The sequence below is a fragment of the Notolabrus celidotus genome, chromosome 2 (assembly GCF_009762535.1).
Source record: "Notolabrus celidotus isolate fNotCel1 chromosome 2, fNotCel1.pri, whole genome shotgun sequence".
In the NCBI taxonomy this organism is placed as follows: Eukaryota; Metazoa; Chordata; class Actinopteri; order Labriformes; family Labridae; genus Notolabrus; species Notolabrus celidotus.
Genome location: NC_048273.1, coordinates 22,167,565 through 22,179,863, shown reverse-complemented (window position 1 = coordinate 22,179,863; position 12,299 = coordinate 22,167,565). Strand labels below are relative to the sequence as shown.

Genomic DNA, 12,299 nt, shown 5'->3' with positions numbered 1-12,299 from the left:
TGAAAGAAAGAAGATGAAAAAGAAAAGAAAGAAATAAAGGCAGAAAACGCCCTCCTTTATCCTTCATTCCTCCTCAGCAGCAGCTCTCACTCTTTCCTGACCTCCTGCCAGCAGCTGGCACACAGCTGGCACAGGTCCCGCCCCCTGCCAGTCTGTCTGAGATGTGATTGGCTGAGAGCGTGATCAGGAGCGAGGTAGTACAGTCTTTGGACTCCTGGAAACAGCCAAACAACATCTCTATAAACATTTGAATTCCTGCAAGGATCCAGCTCTAAGCTTCTGACTCACACAGGGTGAATGCCATCCTCTTCGGGACCACACCCACTTCACCAAAGACACACCCATCTCCTCCTCCAGGACACTCCTCCTGCCACACCCCAACAAGCTGGAGTTACATACTGGTGGTATAATCTGGCTGTGTTAGAGAGTTAAAATCAAAGACAGAATCAGAATAAAACAAGTAGACTGGACATTTCTGAGAGCTCCCACCTGTTGCCCAAAGAAGCCACGCCCCTAATTCTACCTCCCCTTAATCCTTATCTCATGTAAACAGGTGAGTTGTATATATATTTATGAATAGAAAAATGAGCTGTAGAGACATTAACTGTTTTTGTACATGGCTGTAAAACATGTTTATTTCTGCTGTAACCTTTTAACATGGGCCTCTATGAGGACAGACTCACTGCAGGAGACACTCTAGTGCAGGGGTGCCAAGACCCGTAACCCCCACTGTCCCTCAAAGTGATTTAATGTGGCTTCATTTAGCTGCTCTACATAAAATGACCCTACCTATATGAGCATGTAGCTGTGTTTCCTGTGCCGTTATGAATGAATCTACTGCTACTGATGCTTTTGATAATTAACTGTTCACTAACCCTAAACTTAGGAGTCATGTGCCAACAAAGAAAGGCAGAAAACTCGTTACATTTTATATTTTCAAGGTTTTAATTCAAGTTTAGCTACTATTTTTGTCAATATTTGGTACTATAAAATGGTAAAATTGACTATTTTTACCTATTTTATTGTTTTTTTCTGTATTTCTTTGTTCACCAAAAGTTAACAAATTATATATAAGTAATACAAAACCAACAAAGAGAAGAGAAAAAAATTAAAAATTATAATAATAAAGAAATAATAATAATAATAATAATAATAATAATAATGATAATAATAATAATAAAGAAATAATAATAATAATAATAATAATAATAATGATAATAATAATAATAATAAAGAAATAATAATAATAATAATAATAATAATAATAATAATAAATAAATAATAATAATACTAATAAAGAAATAATGATAATAATAATAATAATAACAATAATAATAATAATAATAAAGAAATAATAATAATAATAATAATGATAATAATAATAATAATAATAAATAAATAATAATAATAATAATAATAATAATAAATAAATAATAATAATAATAATAAAGAAATAATAATAATAATAATAATAATAATAATAACAATAATAAAGAAATAATAATAATAATAATAATAATAATAATAATAATAATAATAATAAAGAAATAATAATAATAATAATAATAATAATAATAATAATAATAATAATAATAATAATAATTGTAAAGAAATAATAATAATAAACAGTACAAACATTAAAAAGGAAGATAAAAATTAATAACAAGGTAAATAACAAAAATAAGTAATGGTGAACATTTTTAGATAATTATTTAAGAAACATTCTGGAAGAGATCTCACGACTCTACATTTGTGTCTCGCGACCGACCACAGACTGATGGACTACGGACGTATCCGTGACGTCACCCATCTGTTTCTGAAGCGCTGTTTTGTTCGCTTTTTTCCACCTTTATTGATAGGACAGCTGAAGAGAGACAGGAAACATGGGGAGTAGATAGTGGGGGAAGACATGCAGCAAATGGTCGACCGTCCGGGAGTCCAACCGGCAACCTCTGCGACGAGGACTGTAGCCTCGATACATGGAGCGGTTAGACTGCTAGGCCACCAGCGCCCCCTGAAGCACTGTTTTGAGGCCAATCGTTGGCAGGAGCCATATTGCTGCTGTCGAGCAATTGTGACATAAAGAGGCGGGCTTTGAGCCTCCTAGCCAACAGCTACAGTGTTCCCGCCTGTCAATCAAGTCAGCTGTGCCTCTCATTGGAATACTAGTAATCTCAATATCTTCGAAATTGCCGTGTTAGAAAAAAATCACCCCCCCCTACAGTGTGTGCCGATCGAGAAATGAGCTAACCAGACTACACTCGTCTTTTGTACCAGGCTGTAAACATGTTTATTTCTGCTGTAAAGATCGGCTTTTTGAATTAGTCTGTATGTGGTTTCCGGTACTTCTGGAGCCAGCCTCAAGCGGATCCTTGATGAACTGCAGTTTTTAGCACTTACGCTTTGGACTCTTATTTTTAGACCGGAGGTTGCTGCTTGATCCCGACCCACACTTTGGGAAGCCCTGCTCTAGTGAACACTAGAGGAACTGCAGTCTTTCATGCTTCAGTGTGAGCATTATTTTTCTGTCCTGGAGTTTGCTGATTGATTTTGCAGATTTCCTTAATCCGTGTATCTAAAATGCACATAAGCACTTTTTTGCTTCAAATCAAAGTCATGTGACCTCACCTATTGTACTAACACACAGCCTGTTGCATACAGTCCACCAGGCTGCATGCAGCTGGTTAACTGCAGGAGCTGGAGCTCAGTCACTCTGATGAGATTCAGCTGTGTACAATCATGAACAATGTGCACCGCAGGCTAAAACACTGCAGACAAACAGAGAAACATTCTGCAGAGAGTAAATCAGACCCAAACGTTCAGTGTGTGCAGCTCTGACACATTCAGCCAACAGCAAGCTCTCCATGATGATCACCTTAAAAAACCCTCACACCTCTGAAGCGTGAACAGCAGCCGGCTGACCTCTCACCCTGCTTCCTCTGTCAAAACACAGGAAGCTGTGTTGAGGCAAAGTCAGAGCAGAGCTGTCCTAATGCTGAGGACACGCACAGGAAGGAAACAATACTACAGGGATTAGCTGCAGGAGCTAGCACGCTGACAACAAACTGAGCAGTCTGTCTCTTCACTCGAACACATCTTTAGCCCCAAAACTAAAGCAGGGAATAAACAGAGGAAGTTTGACTTTTTCGTTTGCCTCTCTGTTTAAAAGATCGATCAATCCAATCAGAAGTGGAGGAAGAGATATGCGAGTACTTCATCGAGTACATTTCTCAGTGCTGTGATGACTTTCAGCAGCTTCAGATTCTCTAACAGAGACGATGTGTTTCTTCTGCAGCAGTCACTAGTCTGCTGATCTGTCCCTGCAGGGTGTGTCTGATGATCTGATGATTTATTTCACTGTGCACTAAAATACCCTGATTAATGTGGTTTCTGTGTAGAGGTTCAGCAGCACCTCTGTGAGGCAGGAACGCTTTATTACAGATCATATTATTTCATCAAATGCACTGAAGTCAGGTCAGAGACGTGTGATATACTGCCCTCTTCTGACACACTACACACACAGCAGTCAGAGGCTCACTGTACTATACTATAATACATTTGTACAGAGAATAAAGATCCTGTTTATTTAAAATTAGTAATAACTGGAGCTGCATCATGGAGAGGAGCAGCACATGCGCCTGTCTGTGAAACATTCTGTTTTAACAATCAACAGATGACATATTATTTCAAATTATTTAACTCCCCTGTTATGTTGCGGGTCAAATTGACCCTTTTTAAAGTTCAAAAATCTAAAAAAAAAAAAAATGTTAAAAGTATTTTTTTGGTATTAAACATCTTTGCTTGGCTTTATTTGTGAAATCAACATATACAAATATAATGGTCCAATACACATTTTAGGCAATATATGCCTTCCAAACCAGCTAAAAACAGCCTCAAAATCAGGGCAGCATGTGACAGAAGAGGTGTCTTGTGTTAATTTATCAACATCACTTCATAAAAAAAATAATAGTTCAAAATACAAAATAAAATCTATGTCATGTAAAAATATTGTATTTATATTTAGGTCTTTCCAATGTACATTTAAAAAAGTTTTAAAGTGGATTTTCATTAAAAAAGGAGTGAGTTATCCTCATTGAACCATGATCTGAGAGAATTAAAAAACACCATTGCACTTAATGTGGTTTTAAATGGTTAGTAATGGAGTTAATAATGAGATTAAACAAATGTTTATTAGGATTTTGGGGGTTTTGACACTTTTGGATAATTAAACATGCCCCAGGGCAAATTGACCCAGGAACATTAGTGCTGTCTCTTTTTTCTTTCCTAAAATAAAACATTTAATCAGTTATATAATTGTTGCAGATTATTTATCTATGTGGTTTATTGACTGCTTCAGCCCATGGAATAACATATTTGATGTTTTCACTCCTGCAGGTGTTTTTGTGGTCACATCAACTGTCAGTGAGTCTCAGCCCCACATTTACTCACTGAGCAGCTGCACAGACAAACAACAAGGCTTTTACCAAGCAGCGTCCTCAGGGGCCGAAAACTGATAATAATAAAATAATAATAATAATAACCATACTGTTCTGAATATCAATCAGCATCACAGTCTTCCACAAGCTGATCGGGATGAAGTCTGGAGGGATTTACAGCACCCTGAGTGACAGGAGGGATGGGGAGGACTCTGCTGCGTGTGCTGGTTTTATAGATGGAAATAAACGTGGGAATAAAGATGAAAACAAACATCCTCTCTCTATCACTCACTGGATGTTATAGGGTGTGACATATGCATTATAACAATGAATCAAACGCACAGTGAAATTTTTTCCACAGCTCCATTGGCCTAGATGTCTGGAAACATTGTAAATGAGTATTTAGACAGTGGTCGCTTTCTCTCTCAGTGCAGCAAGTTGGCATAAAGTTGCTGTTTAATTTCTGATTTTTGGGTTTAATTCCTGACAAGTGCAGGTTTTAAATAGCTATCCAAACCTTATGTCTCAAAGTTGTCCTATGTGGTTAGAACTCTGGAATATTACTGGCTAAACTGGCTGGCAAAAAAAACATCAAACTATGGCTTCAAGTGCGCATGGTCACATGATATGCAAATCAGGCCTCTTATGCAGCAGAGTCCAATGAGAGGCTGAGGGAAGACCCCTGAAGTAATCTGTCTGTAGACTCCTGTTTGAGCAAGTTATCAGAGCTTAACCAGCGCCCAGCTCTCAGAGTCAGTGAAGGATGGAGTCTGAACTGATCTGTGTGATTCTGATCTCTGTCTGCGGTGAGTCTGATTTTATTTATCAATGTCTTACCACTAATGCTCTCAAAACACAGCTTAAATATCTATGACACACAGTTCATTTTTTAACAGGATATGAATGGATTAAAGACCTGTTTGTTCTTCAGTTTGCTTCTTCAGTTTGCTGGATTTGATCACCTAATTTTCATGTTTCTGATATTAAAAAGACCAAACCCTTACCACTAATGATCTAATAGTGTGAATCTTTAATAATGATGTCAGTCTTCTTCCTGTATTGTAACTTTGTCTTAAATGTTTTGTCGTTCTGTCGTTAAAGGTGTTTGTCTGGAGCAGCATGTCTCCACCCTACCAACCTCCACTGTTCATGTGAGAGCAGGGGAGGATATCACCCTGCACTGCCCCCTGCTGGACGTCTCCAATGCCACCAACAGCACCTCCACTGCCGCCCCACCCGGCTCCACCTCACCTGGCAACGCCTCCTCCACAATTAGCTGGTACAGGCAGGCAGCAGGACAGGGTCCCGTGATGCTGCTGAGTGTTAGGTCAAACGACTCTGTCCTGAAGTATGGAGCCGGGATCAGTCCGGATAAAGTCTCCACTGGGTCGGACGGCTCTCTTAGGCTTCACAGCTCCCAGCACAGCGACACAGCATTTTATTACTGCGGGATCAGTCTGGGCGGGGACAAGGAGGTGGGACGCAAAGAGACATGATCAGACCACAGCTCTGATCTGGACTGAGACGGTTTTACTTTGACTTTTACATTTTTATTTCACGTTCAGACTCTTAGTTGACATAAAATCTGTTGGATTTTATCTTTCCTCTTTATCTCTGTTTTTCTAAAGCTGAGTGCAGTACTGTATGGCCACAACACACCTGCAGTCTACATTAACCTTCACTGTAATGACATTGTTTTTTTGTTGTGAGTAAAGATGAAGTGAAGAATGTGGCACCATTATTGAAATCTGTGTTGATACTTCTACCCTCCAATCATACTTTACTGCAGTCTATATAATGTATCTTTTGTCTCGTTTGCTACTTGACTGATTAACTGAGTAAATTATAGTGTAATATTCTTTATGAAATGTTGGGTTTGATTGTTTCTTGTGACTAGCAGCTTTGTTCTACTGATTCTGCTGCATGGAGAGGGCTTTATTTGGGTATGGACACTTAGTCTTGTTATTTTAACACTGATTCAGTTAAAAATACCTGACTCAAGTGAAAGATAGGTGAGCATTAGAGATGTGACGTTCGCACACGAGTCAGTCTTTTGAACGGCTCTTTTAAGTGAACGATTCGCAGTTCGAGACGTTCATTTGGGAGCCGTTTTTATATGCAGATTGCCCATGCTGCCTTCAGGCCGCTGTCACCTGTGTGCCCCATGAGTCTGAGTTGTCCCGCTGCCTTCACGTGAACGACCAACGCCATCTCCGAGTGTGAGTTGTCCACAGCAAGCTCCATATTTTTATATTTTTTTCTGTATTGTTAAAATGTTCTTGTGTGGAAAATTTTACAGTAAAGTTGTTTTGCATGGAAGTTATCTGTAGCCTGCGTAGTTTTTATAGTGCCACAAAGTTTTTTTGGTAAGGCAAAATTCAAAATAGTGATCTCACTGTGGAAGCATGGGGATATGGCACCATCTTATGGAATGTTTACAATGCCTAATGAAATTATAATCAATATTTCAGAATAATTCCCACCAATAGAGTATATATTGGTGGGATGTGTAAGTTTGAATTATTCTGATCCAAATCTTATCTTCTAACTGCTACCAGTGATTGTTTCCTTGATGAAAATGACTTACCCCTGGTTGACTTCTGAAAAATAAATAAATATAACAATGAGCCAAAGAGTCAGTCTTTTGAATGGCTCTTTGAAAGGAACGGCTCCTCAAGATCCGGTTCCCTTCAAAGAGCCATAAATCCCATCTCTAGTGAGCATTGATAACAGACTTAATTTTGGTAGGGTTAGAAAGTAATCAGAATCTAAAAGAAGCTTTGCAGGTGTGTTAACATGCTCAGTTGTTCTTTAAACTGTCGTCTTGTCTGATAATTTGATCCACGTGTTACTACAATGCCATTTTGTTTGTTTACAGAGCTTCTCACTTTCTGCGCTAACCATTGTAAAACAAGTTAACCTTGCTGTTAAGTGTTTCTAAATGTATCTTATTTTTAGCCAGAGTTAAACATACCTTAGTTTTCTTCCTTCGGTGGGGTTCTGTACCTTCGAATCTTCACTCCTTTTGTATATTAATGGTCGAATAAAATTAGCTTCAACAAGCTTTTGACTCACATCACTCCCTCACAGTTTCACTGCAATACTCTCTCTCACCACAAAGGCTGACTGCCAATTAACAATAACAGCCTAGAGGGCGCTGTTTCGCTCATTAAAAGAGAATTGTCATTTTAAGATATTTTTTTCACTTGAAAATATTTATTACGAATAGCCTATGGGAATAACCCCTTGAGATATATCATCTCGTTTTCGAGGGGGTCCTACAAGACAAACATATATACACACTAGTAACCAATACACATAAAAAATAAAAAGAACAAGTCAACTAAACGAAGTTCGATGGCATTACATTACAAAAAAAAAAGAAGAATGTACACATGTATATATGTAGATAGAAAGATCATAGTAAGAAAAAAATATATATCTATATACATATGCACATGTCTGTAAGGTTCTCATCCTTACGGATCAAGCTTTGGACATATATGCACACATATATACACGCACATACAGACGCATACACATACATTTGGAAATCAGGAGACCTTGTTCACAACAGAGCATTATAAAGAGTGGATCAACCACTCATTAAAACAGTCAATATAAAGTGGTCTGGTTAACAGTCATAGTAGTAAGAGTGCTAAGGAGTATGATTTAATCAATGGTATCATGAAAGGGTTTAAGTATGTTATTATGTACAGGTGCAGCTTGTTCTATAATAAGATGACAGGACAGTTTTAAACAAAATGTAACGACTACAAAGAGCCAAAAGCCGCTGAGAGGCTGATGCTGGGCCTAGTTATTGTCGGACGAGCTAAAGCAAAAAATCACTATTGCACAAAAAAGTAAGTTTAACCTTTTATTAACGAAAAAAGAATAATCAACTCACGATAAAGTGCACAAACAGAAAGTAGCAAAAGTAAGCGATAAATAGCTTGAATAGCGTAAATGAAGCAGTCAACAAAAACCTAATTAACTGATCCCACAATAAACTATATTGTAAACAAACAACAAAAATAACACCACAAAAAGTATACAAACAATATCCTACCCTAAACCTAAAAAATAACATAATATAAACAGTTGAACTCCTTCATGGCTCCAACACAAAGGAAAGTATGATATGGACCGAATATTTGCAGGGAGGGTGTTCCAATCTGAAGAAGCTTTGAACATGAAGGCTTTCTGAGCTGTGGACTTGGAGACAACAGGAACAGAGAAAAAAAAGCTGTGTTGTGTGTCTGAGTTGGTAGTTTGAGAAGAATGGGATCATGAACTGCTTTAAATAACCAGGGTTATCAAAGTTTATGCATTTATATATGTTCTGTAACCAATGCTGTTGGTTACAGTTCACACATTTATGAACAAATTCAGAGTACAAAGTTTATAGAAGAAACAAGTTGCACCACATTTATCTCTTATGTTCAGAGTCTATAACACTACTGTGTTGAGTAAGAAATATTCAGATCTTTGTAGTGTCAGTAAAACTGATTTTTTTTAACATGTTGTTTCATTGAAAAGTGACAGACTTGGCAACTCCTGCTGATACATCAATTGAACACAACCTCATTATCACGTCTTTTGAACAAAAACATCAAAACATCAGCTCATCAAGTATAGTTTAAATATGTATATTGAGCAAATACTGTATTTCCATTGTAATCTGACCTATTAAGCTTAGAGTGAAATAGGAATATGAACAAATAGCCTAAATGCCTCTTTTCACAGAATTTACAAAACATCAGATAAATCCTACTAGGCCTATTATCCATCTGTTCTTTATTTTACTGATTATATTTTGAAGATGCCAGATTTAAATAAGGGATTAAATCCCATCAGAAAAATAAAACACAAGGACTGAATAACTGAAACTATCTCTCGTTAGAATACCCTGCATAATGTTTTCAATACAAAGCTATAAGACGAAAATAAGACACATAATTTTTAACATTTCAAGCCTGACAGGAGTCAAATCTATTGAATGATAAAATAACAGAATATTTATAGGTGTATTGGTGACACTTAATATTTGTTATATTTAGAAGATGATGCAGAGACACTTTGACTCCATCTTCTGACGTAACAAATACGGACAATAATCTTTTATCTTTATGTATGCCACCTCTTATGTCTGTAGCGCTGACTGTTATTGTCTGTTATCTGTTATAGTGTTTGAGGAACATCTGACAGTTTGAGAACCAACAGTCAATTCAAGAGTGAAGTGAGAAAATTTCCTGTTTTTCTGTCGTTTACCAACCGTCTGAACTAACCGTCGGTCTGATCCTGGAGCAGTTTGTCTCCTCTGGAGACTGTGGCTGTTCTGCTCCGACAGTTTTCATGTTTCTGTTTCCCATAAAGTCTACAGGATCACAAACACACAAAGATCTGCAGGATCCACATCTATTGCTTAGGGCTGAACACACTAAAGGTAAATGCATTTTAGAAACCCAGAGTGGGCTTTATTCAGGGTTTCAAATTGTAAAGCAACATTTCATTCACTTTTATTCAAGGTAAACCATCATCTAGGCTGTTAACAAATTGTTCTTTTATATTATTTTGTATTTGAATGGAACTGATAGGTAAACTGGGTCCTGCGTTACACACATTCACACCTGCTGTTTAATTATAATATAAAGCTTCACAATGTTTATTTATAGTGAAGTTTGCCTCTATATGGACTTCAGAACTTTACTTCAACACCGGAGACATTATAAGGAAAAATACTTTACATTCACAGTTTATATGTACACAGAATAATCCTCATCTGGTTTGTGATTTCAGGTGAGCCTGCTTGACTGCTGAAGACCAAGGACTTTGGGATGAAGACTCTGCTGCTGATCCTCCTCTTCCTCCTACGGTGAGTCTCCATTATAACACCTCAATGTACTGTAATCTAAGTTTAAATGCAGTGTGGGTCACTAAAGCACAGCATTGTGTATTTCCCTGCATGTACTTTTGAGAACATTAAATGTGTAAGAGTTCAGCTGAGTTTTGCAGGGCACATAGAAACGTTGACCTTCCCTTTAATGTTGTTTTTCTGATGCAGGTGTGGGTGTGTTTGGTCTCTGCACAGAGGACAGACCATGTTCTCGATGGTCTTCAGTACCTGGACTCAGCTGCTGGTGGAAGAGAGTGATGAAGTGGTGGACCATGATGAAGATGATCCTGTGCTTCACAGATACATGCCAGAAGGTGTCTCTTTTGTAGTTTGGTTTGTTGTTCTGTCTCTTTATAATACACCTTTATTGTTGTTTTTTGACCTTACAATTATTCTGAGTCAGTTTTTTTGTCTTGCAATGTTGTTATTTACATCTTGGTGTTGTTTTGTGTCTCTGAACTTTCTTCTACCTCTGACTCAAGAGTTAATGTCAGGGATGTGGATACTAACAGATACAGATACATGTATTTTTATACTCATTCAGAGATGTACACTTGCATGCTGTCTGTAGGTTGATGAACAAACATGTAAACACAGAAAAGGTAGATTTGAATGGAGCCACACAATTTTAAAATGAGTTACATTTTTGTCATTTTGACCTTATCTTTAAAATAATAAATGTATTTTTATTTTCTGTGTCCTCAGGTTCAGCTCCATCTATTAACATCCTCTCGTCCATCCCACTCGCTCAGGATCTAAGAACTCCTCCCCTGCTGGTCTGCGTCCTCAGTGGGTTACGCTCACCTCTACCAGGTGTCCTATGGTGGGTTAATGACACGGTGGTGTTGCCAGATGCCCGGGTGTCGTGGGTGTTTTCAGAGGAGGACGGGGCCTACAGCGCCACCTCATTGTGGGAGCTGTCAGCAGCAGAATGGAGCTCTAGATCCACATACAGGTGTGGGACGATCCAGGAGGGGGTTGTTTACAGACAGAGACTTTGCTCAGGGGACTGATTCAGAGATCATAGGTTCGATTCCAAGACTGAACGAACACTTGGTGAACACTGTGCCACTGAACCGTTTAAATACTGAATTGTATGAACTGTGTAATCATTTCTGAACTCACTGAGTTTTCAGGTAAAAGTTCAATCAGGAAACAGCAGGATCATCAACGTGTTCATGTATATTTTGATAAATCCTCTGAATGGAGTGAGAGCGTGTGGGGGATATTTTTGTTCCTCATTAAAATAAAATTCCAAGTAAAAATTTAGAGACAAAGTATACACAGCATGAATTGATCTGCAGCACGAGGACAGGTTTTAAAGATGAAATGGATAGAAATATGAAATATGATGATTTTATAATGAATGAAGGAAATATAAAGAGACATTTAAAACAAAGAAGATACTGATGTGGTGATCAGTTAATTCTTATGTGTCATGTGTTTTCAGTTTGAGGCACTTCTCAAACTTTATAATTTAAACGTCTGTTAACTGATCCCTTTGAGTTTTTCTGATTAAAAAAGAAGTCTCCTGGAACGCGTTCATCAAGCAGTTTCCCACTTTTTGACATTTATATTAAACAATTATTTACAAACTTAAAACTCAGATGAAGAATGAGACTTCTCTCACAGCTCTACTGGACAGATGATAAAACGTATGAAATAATTATCCAGGCTCCAGCTTCTTTCTTTTCTCTGTTTATTTAAGTTTTTCTCTTTAAATAATCTTTAGTAGTTATATTATTCATTATTTTGACATCTTATCACATTGCTCTCATTATGCAGGTTAGTAAAGTAAAGAAACAATCATTATCTCCAACATGTTTATAAACCAGTGTGTGTGTGAATCAGCATTAATAACCTTTAACAGAAAATAACAGAGCGTGAACAGAGATTGGTTAATTATATAGAGATCACATCATCAGATGAGATTTGTCACAAAGAAGAGAAGCCACAGCCGTGAGAGA

At 37.4% G+C, this 12,299-nt stretch overlaps 1 protein-coding gene across 1 annotated transcript; it reads left to right on the top strand.

The window, feature by feature from the left end:
• The first annotated feature begins 4,838 nt into the window (after positions 1-4,838).
• On the top strand, positions 4,839-5,932 carry sid1 (secreted immunoglobulin domain 1). Its single transcript, XM_034706210.1, has 2 exons — positions 4,839-5,242; positions 5,538-5,932. The coding sequence occupies exons 1-2, from the start codon at positions 5,200-5,202 to the stop codon at positions 5,930-5,932; spliced, it is 438 nt and encodes a 145-aa protein (XP_034562101.1). The 5' UTR covers positions 4,839-5,199.
• Positions 5,933-12,299: the final 6,367 nt, after the last annotated feature.